This window comes from Lissotriton vulgaris, chromosome 7, assembly GCF_964263255.1.
Source record: "Lissotriton vulgaris chromosome 7, aLisVul1.2, whole genome shotgun sequence".
Lineage (NCBI taxonomy): Eukaryota > Metazoa > Chordata > Amphibia > Caudata > Salamandridae > Lissotriton > Lissotriton vulgaris.
Genome location: NC_141695.1, coordinates 1,039,768,552 through 1,039,789,753, shown reverse-complemented (window position 1 = coordinate 1,039,789,753; position 21,202 = coordinate 1,039,768,552). Strand labels below are relative to the sequence as shown.

At 44.7% G+C, this 21,202-nt stretch overlaps 1 protein-coding gene across 1 annotated transcript in view; it reads right to left on the bottom strand.

The window, feature by feature from the left end:
• PHYKPL (5-phosphohydroxy-L-lysine phospho-lyase) overlaps positions 1–21,202 on the bottom strand; it is a 508,199-nt gene that overhangs the window by 168,187 nt on the left and 318,810 nt on the right. Inside the window, exon 8 of the mRNA XM_086931482.1 lies at positions 16,383–16,608. Coding sequence (XP_086787608.1) covers positions 16,383–16,608 — 226 coding nt within the window. The remainder of the gene's footprint in view (positions 1–16,382; positions 16,609–21,202) is intronic.

Sequence of the window (21,202 nt, the reverse complement as noted above, 5' to 3'; positions counted from 1 at the left end):
TTCATGTCCTATTTTGAAGATACATAGATTTATGAAGCTGACAATAGGAACAAAAGCCAAGTTGTTAAATGGTATCGATATATCAAAGACATTTTTCTCATATGGTGAGGTTCTAATACCACTTTGACTGAACTCCATGAATGGCTAAATGCTGGATCATCAGACCTACGCTTCATGATGTCAAGTAGAAAGAGAGAGAATCTTTTTAGATCTTTGGATTATATTACATGAAAACAGGTTGACTGTCAATCTGTACACCAAATCGACGGATAGGAATACACTGCTTCACTTTGACAGCAGCCATCCCAAGTCCCTTAAAGAAAATCTGTCTTACGGGTAGGTCTTAAGAATTTGTAGGATCTGTTTCCATTAGGAGGACTATTTCGCTAGTGAAGATGTACTTTGTTACAAGCTCATGAATAGAGGGTACCCTAAAAGATTAGTCAGGAATGCTCTGAAGCGGGCATGGTTTACTCCCTGAGAAAGCTTGTTGTCCCCAAAGAAAGAGAAAAGACGATTTTTTTTAAAAACAGCTTTATTAGGTTTTGAAATCGACACCAAGTGGCTAACAAGATCCAGGGACAAAGGAAACATCTGGTTACATCCTCATAGACAAACAGTCGAGCCAGCCAAGTTCTATACAGTAGTGAGTCGTTAAGTCTCTTCGAGTTTACATAAGGAGTGTTGCAGAACTGAAGTACAGCCATTTTCCCTATGCCCGTGTTTTTAGGGGCAACCTCTGGCCTCGATCACCACCCTCTCCTGTTGAGCCCATCAGTCGACTCCACGTGGCCACTTTACAATAGTAGGAGGGGTGGGGCTCATCCATTTTGCTGCAATGTCACGCTTAGCGATTAAGAGGGCTGTATTCAAGAAGGCTTTCTCGCCCTGGTGCCACCGACGCCCTTTAGTATCCCCAGGAGGATCGGGTTAGTGGGACACAGGAACTGCCCAACCTAGGACCTCTGTCGTTTCTCCTATCACGGCCCCTCAATATGTTTGTATTAGAGTGCAAGACCAAACCATATGCGCATCAAAGTCCTGAGGCTGGCTCTGTGCAGGAACAGGGGGGAGAGGTATGCTATGTGGAGGTAGTAGTTCTGAATGAGCCTCAGTCTGGAGGAGATAGTGAGTGCGTGGGGCGCCATCAAGGTGTTACGCCAGTCTGCTTCCTCCAGCACTCCCACCCAGTCCTCCCATTGGGACTGTAGAGGACAGAGTGTGTCAGGGGGGTTTACTATGAGGGTACGGTAAATTTGTGAGAAACCAACACGTCCCAGGTTACCTATAAGAATTTTTGCTTTAAGTGGGGTAAACTCTGGGAGGGGGTCAGGGTTGTGTATGTGACGGGCTTGTCGGATTTGAAGGTATTAATAGGAATTGCACGTTGGCAAAGGAACGCCCATACATCTCCAAGTTGAGAGTACCCAACGGATTCCCATGCCCGGAAGCCGATGTGCGAGGCCACTTCCTTCAGCCAGGTGCCGTGCCATAGTGGATTTAGTTGTGTGAGTCTAGGATTCCATGTCATGTGGCATAAGGCGGCACACCAAGCTAGGACTACCACTTGTGTAACCAAGGGCATCCTGACGGGGATTGGGGCTCCACACAACAGTGCCTGCAGAGTAGGGAAGCCCAGACGACTGAGCTCTAGCCTATAGGCCGGGTCAGACAAGACTACATCTTTAACATGTGCTCTGACCTTTTCCCCGAATGCGAAAAAAATAATAAAATATGATGAATCAATTGGAAAATACAGAGTTTTCTTACCATTTCAAAGCCTCTGTTTTCCCTTGAAAGGGATACAATTTAGCAGCAGCATCTGGTTAAATCAGCCAGGAGGATGGAAGCTAAAGATTTACAGAAAAGTTAGGATTACCACCTATAACAGGGCATTACAAGTGTGGGAATCGTATGGCTTGCAACACCACAACTAATACTAAAGAAGTGGCAATTAACAGACACACCTTGTACCAATATAAATTCTTTAACTGTAGCACCAAAGACGTGGTTAAATGTATCTTTCGTCCAAGTAACAAACCATACATTAGCCAGATTAGTCAACCAGTTACATCACAGGTAATGCATTAGATGCAAAATACAGGGGGGCCCACTGGTACAACACTTTGAATCTATGGACCACTCAGAAAACAATATATAATGGACAGTTTTATCTGTGGAATTCAAAGATATGAGATTTCCCTGGGCAGCCCATTCCGGTCTCTGGTGTCAGGTGTCCCCTTTTGTGATTTAGCGGGGGCACTGGTTGGTGCTTTTTGAGCAGTGTGTGAGTTTGCTTGCAACTCAATGTTCTTTGGTTTCTTGCCCTTTTCCTCTTCCTCCTCATTCATTTCTCCCCCCAGGGCCTGTCGCCTTTGTGTGAGGGACATTCCTGATTTTGAGGTACATGTGTTGTAGACCAGGGGGACCCCATTTCTCTTGTGTACAGTTACTTGTTCCTCCATGTACCTCCTCCTTTTTCCTTCCAGTGCCCTTGAACATGAGGATTGTTTCAATTTGCAGCATGCACTTTATGGAGAAGTGTGGCTCACTGGTTAGAGCAGGCAGACCCTGAAGCAGAGGTCAGACCCGGGACCAGGGTTCAATTCCCGACGCGACAGGGTCTTGAGCTCAAATGTCCATGGACTCGATAATTCTCGCTTCGGTGCCTGACCTAATCATGGGTTCACACTCTGCAACTCTGGGCATTAAGCTTGCTTAATCTCCACAACGGCCCCCCGCGGCGGGATGCCTGGCTTTCACCTTGGGGATGCCCTGTAGGGGCTATCTCACAGGAAAAAGCCAGGACGGGTTCCCAAGGCAAGCGCGGAGATACCCCTTCGGGGGTCGATTCAGGCGCTATATAAGAAACATAATAATAATAATAATAATGGTTAGAGCGGCAGAACCTGATGCAGAGGTCTGGCCCGGGACCAGGGTTCAATTCCCGCCTCGGCGGCTCTTGGACTCAATTTCCCCGGACCTGACTTCTCGCCTCTGTGCCTAGTCTAATCATGCGTCCCACTCTGTGACTCTGGGCAATAGCTTGCTTAATCTCCACAACGGCCCCAGCAGCGCTTGGATGCCTGGCTTCACCTTGGAGGTGCCCAGGAGTGGACATTTCACAGGGAAAAGCCAGGAAGGGTTCCACAGCGGTATGAGTGCAGCGCCGGGACGCCCCGTCGCTGGGGCAGCTGTGCACTTTACAAGTACAACACATTTACATTTACATTTACATGTCTTACACATTCATCTGTCCAAGCAACTGTCACTCTTGGTTTGGAGTGATAAAAGATTGTTGCACTATTTGAAGCAAAAAGGGCATTACATTATCTTCATGCAAAACATACACAATATTGCTTACTTCAGGAAAAAGCAGCTTTCCCCAGCGGAGTTTCAAACTCAGACAGGACTGGGTGGGTACAGTGGTGAGCAGTAGTAGGTGGATGTCAACCAGTGGAGCTCTGACTCCATCACGTAGCTTCACCATGAAATGTGGAGTGGTCATTTCATAGGAGGACATTTACCCTCCAAAGTTAAGATCTGGTCGGATGATGAGGGCAGATGGGTCTTTGCCAAACTATAGTTAACGGGCAGGTCAGTGATTGTGGGGTCCCATCTATAACCCAAAAGTGAGCAAAACTCACTTTTTGGTCTATCTTTCCTAAGCCTTAGTGACTGTTTGGCGAACCCCCTTGTTTTCGGGGTGGGGTGGGATTGGAACCTGCCACCTGAACCTGTATTCAATCGAACCTGTATTCAATTGCACTGTCACCTTGACTATCACAAACACATGGACAGAGCTCGCTTGCACGATCTTTTGGAAGATGGTGCACTCGTGGATGCTTGGAGCTTGCTTCATGCCCACAATTCAGGATTATACTTTTTTCACAGGCTCGGGGTCAACGCGTTTCGAACCACAGAAAGATTAGGGGCTCTCCTCAGGACACGGACTGGAGGAAGCCATAACTGTATGTAGCACTCTAGACCACTTCAATGGGAAAAGTTGCCTCGCAAGGATGGAGTTTCTCAACCTCGGGTGGCATGGCGTGTGGAATGAAGATGCGCCGGCCGTTCGCCGGTCCGGTGACTCTTTTAGACGCTTGTGTTTGTTCCGTTCAATTGGGGTCGTTCGCTTAGTGAACCGCTCCGCTTCTTCGCATACGGCGTTTTGGCGTGTCACGTGTGCCACACGCCACGCCGCCAGAGGTTGAGAAACTCCATCCTTGCGAGGCAACTTTTCCCATTGAAGTGGTCTAGAGTGCTACATACAGTTATGGCTTCCTCCAGTCCGTGTCCTGAGGAGAACCCCTAATCTTTCTGTGGTTAGAAACACGTTGACCCCGAGCCTGTGATAAAGAAGAAGAGTGCAACTAGGGCTACAAAATAATACCAAGTTTTCCATCCCTAGGAGTGCAACCCTAGAATCATCTAATCTCTGGCTCAGTAAGACAGGCAGGCAGTACCTATGAACTGTGTTGTCCGCCTGGCTTCTGGTATATAATATAAAGGACTGGTGCCTAGTTAAAAAATCATTTTCAGGCATTGTATTTATGCATTTTTTGGAATTTATTTTTGGTGTTTTTGAAATTTAGTATTGATTTTGTACATATTTACACTTGTATATATTGCGCACACTGTTTTCTGAATTTATTCTTTATTGTTTGATAACTGTTATTTTGATGACATATAAAAAATCCAATGAAAAAGTGTTCTTAAAAAATAAGACAAAAAACTAAAATAAAATAGTAGACCACCCAGTACTGGTAGGCTGGGTGTGATCAAATGATAAAAAAAAGTAAACGTGTCTGGCTATTTGTTCTGTTTAGTATATTGGAGTGGTCCAAGCCGGTCAGAGATAGGACCCAAACCTTCCTTGTCGCCCCCTCTATTTTTATATCACCATTGAGAGTGGTGGGATTGGGGGAAAAGTGTAAACCAATTACCCTGACCAGTATATCGACAGCACATTCTCAGGGGTGGGGGTATGGGTGTCAAGATGCGAAGTATTGGCATTTTGCATATTCTGGTGATGGAACAGGTCTACTTCTGGTTTCCCCCACCTTTTGAAAACTTTCTCTATCACTGTCTCCTTCAGCTCCCACTTATTTATTTATTTATTTATTTTTTGCACTTATAATGCGCGCAGATACCCACAAAGGGTTTCCCGGCGCAAAGATTGGAAGGCTGAAAACACAGAAAGCGCAGAAAACAACCCATTCAAAGACCGCGATTATTTATCAAAGAGCAAGGTTTTAACGCCTTTCTTAAAGCTGGCGAGTTTTTCCTCCTTACGCAGGGCTAAGGGAAGGGAGTTCCAAAGGACTGGTCCCAAATGGGAAAAAGACTTTCCCCCCATACGGGCCAGTTTAAATCTAGGAACCACAAAGTATGCTCCATTTAAAGAGCGGAGGTTGCGTTCAGGAACGTAGGGCCTAACCAGTTTTTGCAGGTACTTTGGTGCGGTCCCTGCCTTGATTTTAAACATATAGGTCAATGCTTTGAACCGAACCCGGTTCTCAACTCTAAGCCAGTGCAGGTCCTTTAGATGCTTCGAGATCCTAGCTGTTCTAGGGATCTTGCATAGCAGCCTGGCTGCGGAGTTCTGGACCAGTTGGAGTCGCTTAATCACAGCTGAATTGGAACCCAGATATAAGATGTTACCGTAGTCAAGCCTAGATGTTATGTGAGGTGGATCCTTGTTTGCTCAGTTTGTCTGCTTCTATGTTGTTTACTCCTGGTAGATGTATCACTGTTATGGTTAACTGTCTCTGGATGGCTTATTTCTATATCACCTGTTTTGAAAGGGGAAGGATTTTTTTCCCGCCTGCTTGTTAGCACATATAGCACACCATTGTTATATTGTCTGTTTCAATATCTATTGATTCATTCCACATTTGCTTCTGAATGGCTTTTAAGGCAAGGAATAGTGGGCCCGATTCCCAGAATGAATTTAAGACTCAATCCTAAACGTACTACTATTTTGGTATTCACAGAATGCACTTACTCATTTCGGTATTCACAGAAGGCACTTACTCTTTTCGGTATTCACAGAAGTTAGTAGTCCTAACTTTAGGACTCCTAAATGCCTTCTGTGAATACCGAAAGTCTTAAAATTAGGATTTTTCTCAGTTTAGGAGTCCTAAAGTTAGGAGTCCTAACTTTACTACTACTAAATTGAGAAAAATCCTAATTTTAAGACTTTCGGTATTCACAGAAGGCATTTAGGAGTCCTAAAGTTAGGAGTCCTAACTTTACTACTACTAAATTGAGAAAAATCTTAATTTTAAGACTTTCGGTATTCACAGAAGGCATTTAGGAGTCCTAAAGTTAGGAGTCCTAACTTTACTACTACTAAATTGAGAAAAATCCTAATTTTAAGAGAAGGCATTTAGGAGTCCTAAAGTTAGGAGTCCTAACTTTACTACTACTAAATTGAGAAAAATCCTAATTTTAAGACTTTCGGTATTCACAGAAGGCATTTAGGAGTCCTAAAGTTAGGAGTCCTAACTTTACTACTACTAAATTGAGAAAAATCCTAATTTTAAGACTTTCGGTATTCACAGAAGGCATTTAAGAGTCCTAGAGTTAGGACTACTAACTTCTGTGAATACCGAAATGAGTAAGTGCCTTCTGTGAATACCGAAATGAGTATGTGCATTCTGTGAATACCGAAATGAGTAAGTGCATTCTGTGAATAACAAAATAGTAGTAAGTTTAGGATTGAGTCTTAAGTTCATTCTGTGAATCGGGTCCACTGACTTTTTTTATGTGGTTTTATCTTGCGCAAACTTGACCTGAAGGTATCAGAGCGCTTTACACAAGCACCAGTTGCATACATGAGGACACATACATTTTTGTTAGGCTCAGGAGATTAAGTGATTTGCCCAGAATCATAGGATGTTGTGGGTCTTTGCAGAGCCTCGAACCCAGTTCCCCAGATTAGAGGTCGACCGCTTTTACCGCTAGGCCAACTCCTCTGCCGACTGTTGTATTGATTCCCATGGCTTCCATGCATCCCTAATGTTAAGTTTCTCCATATGAGCTCCCCATCCCATATGTGAGGAGTCTGTGATGATTGTCACTGTTGGGGATGGCATCATAAAGCGTCTTTCTGCCATTATATTTGCCCTGTTCCATCACTTCATTTCGTCCTGCACTCTTTGAGTGACAACCACTAGCTCCTCCCAGCTCCCCGTCGCTGGTGACCACAGGATTTGGACCCATTCTTTGATCAGTCTTATGTGTAGTCTTGCATGTGGTACTAGGGGTATGCAGAAAGCCATCATTCCTAAAAATGTATGCACCATCCTCACAGTCAGAGACTGATCCTTTTGGTAACAGTGAGCTTCGTGCATTATAGCCAGGAGTCTTTTCTCGCACTGGAATGCCCTCACTTGTACTGTGTTGACTTTTGCTCTCAAAAAGAGCTTCTACTATTCTGACATGGGTTAGACCTTCTCCATATTTATTGTGAACCCCAATCTGTAGAGTGTTGTCATCACTGCTCTTATGCTGTCTCTGTATCTGTGTCCGGAACTTGTTCTCACTAGCCAGTCGACTAAGTGGGGGCACACATGTATTCCCTTTCTTCTCAGGGGCACAGCTACAGCCACTAGGCACTTTGAGAACACTCTGGGGGCTGATTTGTTACCAATGGGTAGCACTCCGAATTGTTTTTGTGTTTTGTCTATTAAGAAGTAGGTGACCTTCTTGTGTCTGTGATTTAATGGCATTTGCAGGAAGGCATGCTGGAGTTGAGGGATAACCTCAGGTACAGTTGTCATTTTGAATCTTTGTGTTTTTATGAACTTATTTAGAAAGCGTAGGTCTAATATGAGTCGTAGTGACTTGTCTGGTTCTAGTATAAGGTAGTAAGTGGAGGAGATTCCTTGACTGTTCTCTTTAAAAGGCACCTTCTGTATTTCCTGTTTTTGCAGAGGAATGCTTGTATTTTTCCTTGACCTGGGGTATCAATGACCTACTGGTTGCTGAATCTTTAAGTGCTTCTCTTCCTGGTCCAGGATGCATAGGAGCATCGGAAGGAATGGACTTACATTCTGTGATGGCAGTAGTGTCTCTAGTAGGAAGCATATCTCTGACTTCTGTTCATCCAGTTGGACCACGTACCTCTCTGCTACCTTCTAAACCAGCTGCTTCTACTTAGAAATGTCATCCGGTGAGCAATATCCTTGACGGGTAAGTGTCTACAGCTCCCTCAGGTTAATCTGCCTAGAGGTCATGCAAATGTTTCTCAACACCCTCCGACCCCTCGATGACCTAGTGCAGGCCCTGTACCTCTGGGTCCTCCTCCTCATAGAAGAGCTCTTGTTCCTCCTCTTTTTGATGCTCTGGTGCCAACGGGGGTTCCAGTTCCCCCAAGTCATTCTCCTCCTGCGTGGTCTCCATCAAAAGTTTCGAAGGTATTCAAAATCCCTAAAGGAAGGCGCTGAATTCCTTCTTCTTTTGAAGGAGTGCAGCTTTTTAGGCTTCGAGCCATCTTTTCTTGTGGTCTACTTTGAGGGTGCGCTCTTCAGTGTCGATTGCAGTAACACCTCTACTTTTTGGTATAAAATTTTCCTCTGTTGTTGACTGAGCTGCCATCTTCTTGTCTTTTTCTCAACCTCAATCATCTTTCGAGGCCGATGTCTTCTCTGAGTCTCTTCCACCTGCGGTATTCTTTGTATGGGACCCAGAGTTCTTTTTGTTTAAATTTGCCTTTGTTCTTTAAGATTTTAGGTGCCAATGCAGTCTTATGTGGCCCAGAGTCTGAAGCTTTCGGCTAGACTACTACCATCGTTTTTGGCAATACTTGTGTGCGCATATCCTTCCGTCTCTTGAGTCTTGAGTTCGATGATGACTTTTTTGGCGTCAGAGCCTCTCCTTCCTCTTCTTCGATGGAATTATCCTCTTCTTCGCTAGATATTTCAAGATTTCTGTTGGAGGTGGTTTCCTTCTGCCCCTTCATGCCGAAGTGTGCCTGCCTTTGTTTTTCTTGTCCCTTTAGTGTTTTTGGTTTGCACTCTGTGCAAGCCCCACAGGGTGCACACCTGGAAGCTGTCCCTTTGGGCAAATTTATGGTTGCACCACAGGCAGAAATTAAAAGGTGTGCTCTCCATCTCACACTAAGTATGGGGCCCTATGTCTGCGCATTCTCTGTCCTTTGCTCAGCACTATTTTCACTTACTTTGATGTTTGAAAATGATGTTTGAAAAACCAAATACAATTATTAAATACAAAAGTTTAAAAAAAATAGAACTGATAAGTTATGGTAATCACTCAATCAAAATCCTTCATTTGCAGCCTCTATGATCTGGCATGCAAAAGATAAAAATCCCCAAAACTCCCAAAGTGCACTGCGCTACTTTACTTAAGACCATAATGTCTGGAACGACTGCTGCACTTTTAAAAGTTCTTAATATTGTGAAGCTAGACAACATTCAGTCAGAAACTACATCTCATAAGTCACGCCACACTAAGTTACTGAGCACTATGGAGTCAGCTCTGCACTTCCATGTGGTATCCTGTTATCTTCAACCTTTACACTGTGCCACTTTGTGCTCTATTCATAAATAACAAAATCATCAATATTGACCAATATCGTTGATATAGAAATCTACTTGAACATCTCTATTGCTTCAGACATTCAACGACTCAAACACTGCTTGAACATCATCCAGAATTGGATATTCAATACCTAGCAGAAATCTGAATCCCAACAGAATTACTATTATTTGCCAGGAACAACAAACAAGATACAGTACAAACCTGGCTCAATGACAAGAACCATGATGCCTTCGTACGTCAACTTTCACTGAATGCCATTTCACTTGGATTTACCCAAACTAACCCTCAAAGAACATGTTGCCAAAAAAAACAAAGACGGCCTATTAACAGCTCTCTCTTCTAAATAAAGTCAAATAGATTCTTCAAGAAATCGGCATGAGAACAGCTGTTCAAGCCCTCTTAGTCTCTGGATAGTAGTAATGCCCTACTCTATAGACTCCCTGAATCCACATTGGCACCCCTTAGGAACATCCTATTTGCCACAGCCATTTCCTTCAAGGCCTGATGAAATATGACATAACCCTATCCTGATGGAGCTCCATTGGGTCCCCTTGCCAGTCACACCTTCAAGACCTGCTACATAAGTTTTAAACCCATCATGATCCGGATCCTCCTTTATATTGCAGACAAGCTTCTCATTTCTGATCGTTCTCTGCACATCTGTGTACCATCAAAGTACAGACTAAGAAGTGTAAAAAAAGAAAAATAAGAAAGAAAAAGGCAGCAGGCCTTTTCGTTCTATATATGTAGGATTTGGAAAATCCCTTTATCCATCAAGACTGCCACAATGCTGTTTTAATTAGGGAAAGAGTTGAAGACTCAACTCTTTAAAGAACTTTATGAATAAATAAACACTAAAGCTAAATGCAATAACCATCCACAACCGAGCTATTACTGGATGAAGGACAACTGCCTGAAGCTCAACATTGACAAAACAAAGTGCTGATCTTCAGCAACAACAAAAAACACCCTTTGGAAAGACTCCTAGTGGTCTTCGGAACTCGGACCTTCACCCAAACCGAACAACCATGCAAGAAACCTCAACATAATCCTGGACAGCAAACTGACCATTAGGTTTTAGATGAATGCAGTCCTGTCTGCCTGATTTTGTACACTTTGCATGCTACAAAGTCTTCAAATGGGTCCTCCTGAAAACTAGATGTAACGTCACTCACGCCATAATTAATCACCCGCCAATTAGACTACAGCAACACACCATACGCTGGGATCACTACACACCTTCTGCAGAGACTCCAGAGCATGCAGAACTCCTCTGCCAGATTCATCCTCGACATCCCCAGACAAACCCACATCACCGACACCTCAGAAAACTCCCCTCGATCCCCAAACAGAAGAGATGTAAATTCAAGCTGATAATCCATAACCACAAAGTACTGCACAACCAAGGACCAGCCTGCATCAACCATCACCTGAACTTTTAACACCCTACCTGACAACTATGCACCCCCCACATCCACCGAAGCATCAGAGGAAGTTCTCCTACCTAGTGGCGAATAGCTGGAACGACCTCCCTCTGCAGGTACAGACATTCACCTCTCTATTGGAAAACTGGAGAGCACTCAAGACCGGGCTGTACGACTTAGTAACCTAAACCATCATAATCCCTAAGCCCTTGGCAACCCTATCCGGTGATAAGTAAATCCACTTGATTGATTGATTACTCATTGCCTTTATGCTTTTCTTTAACCATGTACAGAGCTCCACTACTTTTTGGCTATGTTCAGGTCACAGAAGTACCATAAACATACATACATACATACTTCTAATGTTTAAGGGCCAGATTGAGGAAGTGCCAAAGGAGGAAATTTCCGACAGATGTGCTGAATAGGCTTTTAGGGAGTGTGTCTAGCAAGAGACTGTCTTCAAGAGGACTGTGCAGTGTTTATCCTGTACTTTGTACCACTCTTTATGACAATCAGTATTGGTGGCATGGAGGTATATGAAGTTGCCTTGTTTGCTTATCAGTCTTTTCTGCCAGTGGCAATAATTTACCTGGCCAACATACCTCTGAATTGACTGTTCTTTATTGTACTCTCTTCGGTAGCTATGACAATTGAGTCAGCCTTTTACGAGAACTGTGAAAGCAGCTTCTGTGCTTGCTTTGCTTCATTTCTTGCTTTGTGCAGCTCCTAAATTTTGTTTTTTTACTACCAAGCAATGACAGGTTCTCATGAAGTACCTCAGTTCCCCAATTTGCTGTTTCAGAATTTGCACAGTTTGATAGTTTGGTTAGTTCCCTGCTCTGCTACCCTGTGACTTACTACTGACAACTTTCCAAACAAGTCCTTAAGTTCTAGGTTAGCGTTCATTGTAGTATTATGGACTCTGCATTTTCTGCAAGACTCCCAGCTGTCCAGTCCTCCCCAACCCTGCAATGCATACTCCTCAATGTCCGATCACTCCACAAACATGCCATCGAAATCTGGGATCTCCTCCATAGCACCACCTTAGACGTAGGGTTCTTCATCGAAACCTGGACCAACACCACCTTGGACCAGACATCGCCATCGCCATTACCCAAGGATACAGGATCTCAAGGAAGGACTGTCCTACCTGCCTGGAAGGAGGAATCGCCATCGTCCACAAATCCACCCTCCACTTGAGCATACACCCCGATGAGCCCACAGACCTGATGGAACACCTTCACTTCAAAATACTGGCCAGCCCTACCACCACCCTCCAAGGAACCATCATCTACCTACCCCCTGGACCCCGCGGACCTTTTGCAAACTCCATCACAGACATCATCTCCCCGCAGACCATCGCATCCACCAACTACATCCTTCTGGGAGACCTCAACTTCCACCTTGACAACCAACTGGACCCGAACACCACATTCCTCCTGGACAACCTCCACAACATTGGACTCTGCCAATCCGTGACTGAGCCCACGCACTCAGCAGGACACACCTTCAACCCCCTCTTCACTACAAGAAACTCCATCACCTTCAGCCAAACCACTGAACTCCCATGGACTGACCATCGATGCGTCCACTTCACTTTCAGAACACCCACCATCCACAATAGACAAGCACCTGCTCCCACGAAGAAACTGGACCAAAATCACAGACGATCAGCTCACCTCCTCACTCAGCAACTCCACCCCAACCATCACGGAAAATGATGACCCCAACACCGCAGCCCAAACGCTGCACAGATGGATCTCTGACAGCGCAAACACCATAGCCCCCCTCAAGAAAGACAACAATACCCACGCCAAGAAAGCCAGATGGTTTACCACCCAAGAACTTTGAGAGTCCAGACACACTTTCCGCCGCCTCGAAAAGGCCTGGAAGAACACCAAATCCACAGAAGCCCACAATAACCAAAGAGCCGCCATCAACACCCACCACCAACTCATCAGAGAAACGAGGAAAAAAGCGATTGAATACAGAATCTCCACACACGCACACAACAGCAAAAAACTCTTCAACAGCATCAAGGAGTTCGCCCAACCCACCAGCGAATCTACTGGCATCCCTCCCTCACAAGACCTCTGCGACAAACTCAGTACCTTTTTCCACCACAAAATCAAAAGCATCTACGACAACTTCGACAAAGACAACCAACACACTGAACCCTCACGAATCACACCTCGACGCCCTGAAGCCAGCGATTTACAACTGGACAGCCCTCACCACCGAAGACACACTGAAGACAATGAAGTCAATCCACTCCGGGGCCCCCACGGACCCTTGCCCCCCACCACATCTTCAACAGAGCTGCCGACACCATCGTACCCATGCTCCGCCACACCATCAATTGCTCCCTAGCAAATGCCTTGTTCCCCGACGACTGAAAATACGCAGAGGTCAACCCCCTCCTGAAGAAACCCTCGGCAGACCCTACCAACCTCAAAAACTACAGACCCATCTCCCTGCTCCCGTTCCCAGCAAAAGTCATTGAGAAAGCCACTAACAGCTAACTCGCCACATTCATCAAAGAGCACAACATCCTCCACTCCTCTCAATCTGGCTTGAGAAAAAACCACAGTACGTAAACCGCCCTCCTAGCCGCAACAGACGACATCCGCACCCTACTGGACAAAGGAGAAACAGTAGCCCTCATCTTCCTTACCTCTCAGGAGCATTCAACATAGTCTCTCACTGCACCCTAATATGCAGACTCGAAACGACGCAGGGATCCGGGACAAGGCCCTCGACTGGATCCGCTCCTTCCTCTCCGGCAGAACGCAGCGGGTCAGACTCCCCCCTTTCCTCTCGGACCCTACAACTACCACCAGAGGAGTCTCCCAGGGTTCCTCCCTCAGCCCGACGCTCTTCAACGTCTACATGGCTCCATTTGCTCTCATCGTCAGAACCTACGGACTCAACATTTTGTCATAAGCAGACGACAAACAACTCATCCTCTCCCAATCCAACAAACCCAACACCGCCAGACACAACTTTTGAAAAGGCATGGAAGCAGTCGTCAAATGGATGAAAAACAGCTGCCTACAACTAAACACCAACAAAACAGAAGTACTCATCATGGGCCCAAACCCCGATGCCTGGAACGACACCTGGTGGCCCCCACCCTCGGAAACACGCCAACCCCCACAGACCACGCACGCAACCTGGGAATCATCCTGGCCTCCGAGCTCAAAATGAACCACCAGATCAACTCCGGCTCGTCCTCCTGCTTCCACACCCTCCACCTCCTACGTAAGACCTTCAAATGGATCCCCCTCAAACACAGAAAGACTGTCACGCACGCCCTAGTCACCAACAGACTCGACTACAGCAATGCACTCTACGCCGGAATAATAAAAACCTCACCCGCAAGCTACAGAACATTCAGAACACCGCCGCAAGACTGGTCCTCAACCTGCCAAGACACTGCCACATCTCCCAGCACCTGCGCACACTCCACTGGCTCCCCATCGAGGCTAGAGTCACCTTCAAGATGCTCACCCACGCACACAAGGCCCTCCACGACACCAGACCAGCATACCTGAACAGCCGACTCAAATTCCACGCACCCCAAAGGACCCTGCGATCAGCCCAGCTCTCCTACGACATGGTCCCTCGCACCAGAAAGACCAGCTCGGGAGGCTGCTCCTTCTCCTTCCTCGCGTCTGGAGCCTGGAACAACGTTCTGCTCCACCTCAGACAGACAACATCGCTCCTCATCTTCGCAAGAAACCTCAAAACCTGGCTCTTCGACAGACCCCCTCCTTAATGGAATAGAACCTGCACCCCCACACCACCAGCGCCTTGAGACCCTAACAGGTGAGTTGATTGATTGATACAACACATCATAACCTCCATTCTCACTAATGTGTGGGTGAAACTCAAATTTACCTTCAAGTGACAAAAGAAGAGTATTCATTCAGAACAATAGGAAAAGGCAAGGATTCAATATAAACCTTGAAAGTTCAAACTAGCTTGCATCTAAACAGCTGCAAGAAAAACATAAACCTGGACCTACATATTATGCTAAAAGATGGAATTCTCTGCTCTACCTCCACCTTATCAGCAATGATTTGTACACCTACTTGCCATCCTTCCAATGGAAAAGACTGCAAAAAAATCACCCTGCAACACAGAAGAGTCGAGAATTAAGTCCAGAATTGAAGTCACAGAGTAGTGCTGGGTAGATTCTACCTCTGCTTCCAACTACCTTTAGGAAAAGATCTAATGTTACCTTCCAACCACTCACCTCCACTTCAACCAAAGTAACCTTGTGGTTCAAAGAACAGAATGCAACAGCAGAGGAGAAAGACACCTCTTAGTTGCCAGCACTCGCCTGTGGTATGACCTCCCTATAAACACCGGAGCCCTACAACCACATGTTATTCAAATGTGAAAAGCCACCAATTCTGATTGCCCTGCCAATCGTTCTCCACTGTGATTTCCATTTTGAATTGATCTTCTATTTCTCCTTCACACAGAATGAGGCAGATTACCCCTCAGACTATGGGGCTTGCAAATAAAATGATCTAGTAGCCTCTCATCCCTTGTGCACTGTAATCCACCCTCAAAGCCCTAAAAGCAACTCAAATAATGCAGCATGCTGGAGACAAATATAATAAATAATAACAAATAATGTTAAAAAATTGCCAACGTCCCAAAAGTTTAGCTCAAGAGGCAGCAGTTTTAGCTTCAAATGCACTTTTTCTGAGAACAGAGTTCAAGTACAGCTTTTTTTTGCCTGGAATAGCCGTCTTTGCTTGGACTGAATACGGGGATGAAAACCTCACACACATCTCATTCAAACATACTCTGCAGGTCTGTGGAGGGCTGGAGTTACACAAGATCTTCCTGATTCGCTCATTACTATCAAGGTCACAGTGTTTTACTACACTGGCAGATGTTGGATACTCTCGAGTGTGACATGCGTGCGGTGCTATTGTTAATCTGGCTGCTACTAAAAGAGTTTATTTACTACAGAAAAAATAATAGCAGTTTATTGGTTGTCTGTCTACAGGGCCAAACACAGTTACGTGCCGGACCACACTCCATGCAGCATAAGATGGAAATGCATAGGTATATAATGCTTCTAGGTCCCATGCCAAGTATAACATATCAACCCTTACATGAATGCTCTTTTATTATGATACAATTTGGATTCTCTGGCTTACTTACACTTCAAATGTGTGCTTTCTTTACATGGTTTTCCATTTGTCGCATGATGAGAAATAGGCTTGTACTATGATGGGTTGTATGTTTCCCTGTTAGGCTATAGTTAATGCTTCACGCTTTCTACATTTGTGAAACCACAGATAACAGACTAGTGCTTTGGCTTGCTTATTGCATCCCTTTTTAAGCAACAAGTTGTGCGTCTTTACTCACTGTGTTAAAATATTCCACTCCTGTTGATGTAAAAGCCTCTGCAATTTCCTTTGTTGTTACAACACAAGCCATAGGGTGTCCATTCCCAATAGGTTTGCCCACAGTGACAATGTCTGGTACAAAATCGTCTCCCTGAAGTTGAAAGGACCAAAAGCGCTTGCCCACTCTTCCAAATCCAACTTGTACTTCATCAGCAATAAAGACTCCTCCAGCTGTCCGAATATGCCTAAAATGCAAAAACAATAATTTTTCCAATTATATTTTACATTTACTTGGTAATGCACTGCTACATACAAATTACTCACTATACTTATTAAGACACCCAAAAGGTTGGTCGACTGTACCCCATCACTGAGACATTCAATCGTTAAAGAAGAGGATTGCTGCACAGTTGCACAGCATAGGCTTGTCTCTAAAGCCTGGTACTAGTCAGCCCTTTGTCATTGTCCCTCAGACACAAAATGTCCATCAGATGTTTACAACACCAGTACTTTACTCTGCCAACAAAAAGGGCAAATACATACATTGTAAAAACCAGTCAAACACTGGCAGCAGCTGCTTATTGCATTCCCATTTTCTTTTTACCTGTCGTAAGAAATTTAGAAAAATGTTTTGACAACATCTGGTCCTGGAGGGATCAAACCACATTCTAGGCAGCCAAACACCCCGATTCTCTCATGCGTCCCCTGTAAAACTATGTCACCATCAACAGTTTTGAGCATGAAAAACCTATGTTCAAGCAAAACCTGTTTCAGTCTGTTTGGAACTTGCCTGGTGTATGGAATGGATGATTTTCGAGCTCCCACTTCTATTTGACGTAGGAGGAAAAGGTTTATATGATTAACACGATTGTTTAAAGCCAAAATATTTGTCAATGCCCAAGAGATTGTCTTTTTTCTTCAACTGAAAATGAATACTCATTTTATAACAAATGTTTATCTTACAAACTAGGTTGATACACCTTGACTACAGTGAGGGGGGATACACCTGTACATGGTCTTAGCATGAACAGACTACCGTGATTTAGCAACTAGTTGCGTCTGTGCTCAAGCCAAGTTTGTATATCTCCTTTTCCTAAGTTTCATCTTTTGTTGTCCTCTAGGGGTTCCAGCTCTGTATCTAAAGTACCTTATTCTAAAGGGAAGACCAGTGGTGGGATAACTTCTATCACACCAAAGCAACACATATACTACAGATTTGGCACATCATGGGACACTTCCTTAGACGTGAGTGAACAGAATTACCAAAACCATGCAAGAGCTATAATGAGGGAGTATGAATCCACCCCTTCTGAACTCTTATAGATCTAAATTGCACATTTCTTTCTTTTAAGTCAGTTAATTCCTATCAGAAGAATGGTTCTGTGATTTTCCTAAAATCAAGAAAAAGATATAACCCCGTCTTGGACCAGCATGGTGTTCAACACTTTAATTTCTGCAATATCTCATTTCAAAGACTACAAAGAAAAGGTAGTAGATCAAAAATATCTATCTATTCCCAAACAACTTATCTCACGTGCACTATGTATGTAAATATGAAGTATGAGGCATGTGTGTTTGCTAGATTGGGCCAGGCCCAAGTGCATGACAGTCAAGCAACATTATGAAGTCACGAGGAGACTGAGGCACAGACATAACACCAGCCTAGGGAAGGAAGCACCAGAGACAAAAAGCAGGGAGCTCAAGCTGTTCAATGTCAGGTCAGAGTAGCTCATTTATTCCTGGTCTTAATTTTGAAATCCGGTACTTGCAATTTGGGATTTCTCATTCAGGAGTACAAAGGTATTGCAAATTAACAGCATTAGCTGAGCAGGCTACTTTCATCAACAATAGACAGCCTGGAAGCACTTAATGGAGGCTGCAGATTTCACTACTTAACAAGCAGAGCATAGGAGTGCTTGGCACTGCTTTTATTTTTTGTGTTCTGGAACTTGCTGCATTGTTTTTCTCCATTATAACCTGGATAAGCTTCTCACACCTAATATAAGACGACTTGGCAGTGTACAAATAAATTCAGGTTCATGTCAATGAGCCAATTTTAGCCAGCTGTTGCTTGGTTTTCTTTGTGAATAGCAGGACTTCTAATTAGACTGATTGAGCTACATAAGTGTGAACATCCAGGTCTGGATGAGTCACAGTCAGTGTTCGAAACATTGAGCATCTGCAGCAGAACTGACTTTCAAGGCAAGTTGAGTGGTGTAGGCATTTTGTCAAATGTTGATGCAGTTAACAGTTATTAGGAATCCCAAGGTATAGGTTTCTTCAAGAGTGTGAGGATCAGGTAGGTCATGAGAGATTCCTTGACAATATCGTGAGTGAGGAAAACATTGGACATGGTGAGTAGGAGTGAAAAGGCATCTGAAAAGAGGGCTTTGATGAAGCATGATGTCACTTGGGTTCTGTTTTTCTCCCCTTTTGCCGGTGGATGGACCATTTGATGTTGCCGGGTTTCTGGAGTTTTAGGGTACTGAAAGGTTTTACTTGGACTTCTGATTTTTACTTGGAGCGTTGGTGTCCATATGGGTTCCCAGAAATACCCTGACGTTATTTAAAAGGGTGATGCCTATTGTTGTGGAGGAAGAAGGTAGAGGGATAAGTGTGAGCTTCAGGTTGTTGATAAAAATGTCTTTGAAAGTTTGTTGAGTGTTGTAATCGACTATCTGGAATAATGTATCCTCCCATTGATGTTCTCTGCCTTGCTGCTCAGCCAGCGTGTGGGGTCATTAGAATGCTGAGAGTGTCTGTGCTGGGATAAGAGTCAGTTGGAGTGTATGGGCTGAGCAGCAAGGAGGCTGCTCCTGCTGGGGAATTACATTGCAACCTGCCATTTTCCTGTTGCTGAAGATATAACTTGAAGAATAATCGTACATCCTTTTTCTACTTGACCTGACTACGTGGCTTCCTTCGTTTTAAGACTGGCGACGAGCGGAAAAAGATCCAAGCGTGAAGGGAAGGCTAATGCAGGAACAGAACAAATTAAGACATACTAAGAAGTAACTAGAGGAACTGCACATGAAACTTAGATTACCAAGGAAAAGAGATTGATGCACCTGGTAGCCTCACCGGTGTCCATTTTCATCAGATAGCCTGCAGTCCAGGACATTTGAACAGGCATGCTTCTGATTGAAATTGTGGCTGCATCAAACTACGTGTACCACAGCTTTTATTTCAGAGAAACCAACTACGTTTAAGTAAACTTGTTGCACTGAATTTGAGTGGAACTGGAAGTGCTAACTTTAAAGGAACCTGAAACATTTGTTTTGAAGGACAGTGCTTTGGACTGTTTTAGTTTGCCAACTGTATGCTCCGTTTTGTGATGTTACTATGGTGCAATCAGGATCATGTTGAAGATGAAACGGACAGCCCTACTTTACACCGAATGCAGCAAGTGAAGTATGGTTACGCTACAAGCGATGCAAGTAAATGGGCAGCAGATGGTGTAATGCTGGCATTGGAAGCACAAGATTGGTAAGCTGCGCAAAGTGGGTCCTACGCATCGCGCTGTCAACTGAACTCTAACATGCCTCTTTGGGGTGGGCTGCATGTGTCCTTATACCTGTGCTGCACCATTTCAATGGCCGCGAGGCTGCCATGCTATCAGGAGTGCCTCTCCGAGATCAAATGCCTGTGTGGACGGCTCTGTGTCATGCGAAGTCACAGGCGGTGAGAGTTGTCATCATCCCTATCGGGTGAAGACTTGTATTTTGGAGCATAAGCAAGGGAGCACGAGTTGGACTATGAACAGGTGAAACACCAGAGCCATCTGTCTTGTGACGTGTGGCTGAAGGCTAGAATACTGATCTACGGGGAACACAGCGGGTCCTTGGCTGTGAGACAGCATGTTGAAGGAAACCACGGAGTACTAGGAGTAGAATGCGGAGCGGATATAGTCTATTGCTGTGTGAGGCACCGGGGAGGACATGCATATTTCAGACATTTTAGGTCTGCAAAGTTTGAGGCTTGTGTGCACTCTAAGGGATAGTCGGAAGCTGTTTACCAAGCACTTTTGTGGGAAATGCAAGACTACGTGTGACTGAGGGAGAAGGAATATGCTACTTACCAGTATGCATCTGTTCTTGGCATGTAGGGCTGCAGACATTCATATCTGTGCATAGATCGCCGCCTAGTGTTGGGTCCAGATGATTGCACTTTGTTGTCCTGGAAGAGTCTTCGAAGTATCACGAGATAGGTGGCTCCTCCCTCGGACTACAGTGCGCATGGGCATCCTCTCCATCCTTAGATTGTTTTTCGCCATTGTGGCAGAGATGGAGTATAGTAAAGTAGGAGATGTCCATGCAAGAAAGAATGAATGCTACAGCTGCGACAGGCACCGGGGAGGTGGGTGGGCGATATGAATGTCAGCAGCCCTACATGCCAAGAACAGATGCATACTGATAAGTAGCATATTCCGTTCGAGGCACGTGGGCTGCTAAATTCATATCTGTGCATAGAATGTATAGCAGTATCTCCTCTAGCGGTGGCTACCTGTGCCAGCTGCAGCAGTCTGAAAAAGAGTTTTGAGAACAGCCTGTCCTACAGCAGCTTGCTGTTTGGAATGTACATCTACACAATAGTGTTTTGTGAAGGTATGTGGTGTAGACCATGTGGCTGCTCTACATATTTCCTCAAGAGGAATATTTCCTAGGAAAGCCATAGATGCCCCTAGTTTGCGTGTAGAATGCGCTCTTGGGGGAACTGTTGAGGTGCGATTTGCTTTTTGATAACATATCTGAATGCACTTAACGATCCATCTGACTAACCCTGATTTAGAAATTGGGTTGCCTTTGTGTTGTGGTGAAAAGGCAACAAACAATTGCTTAG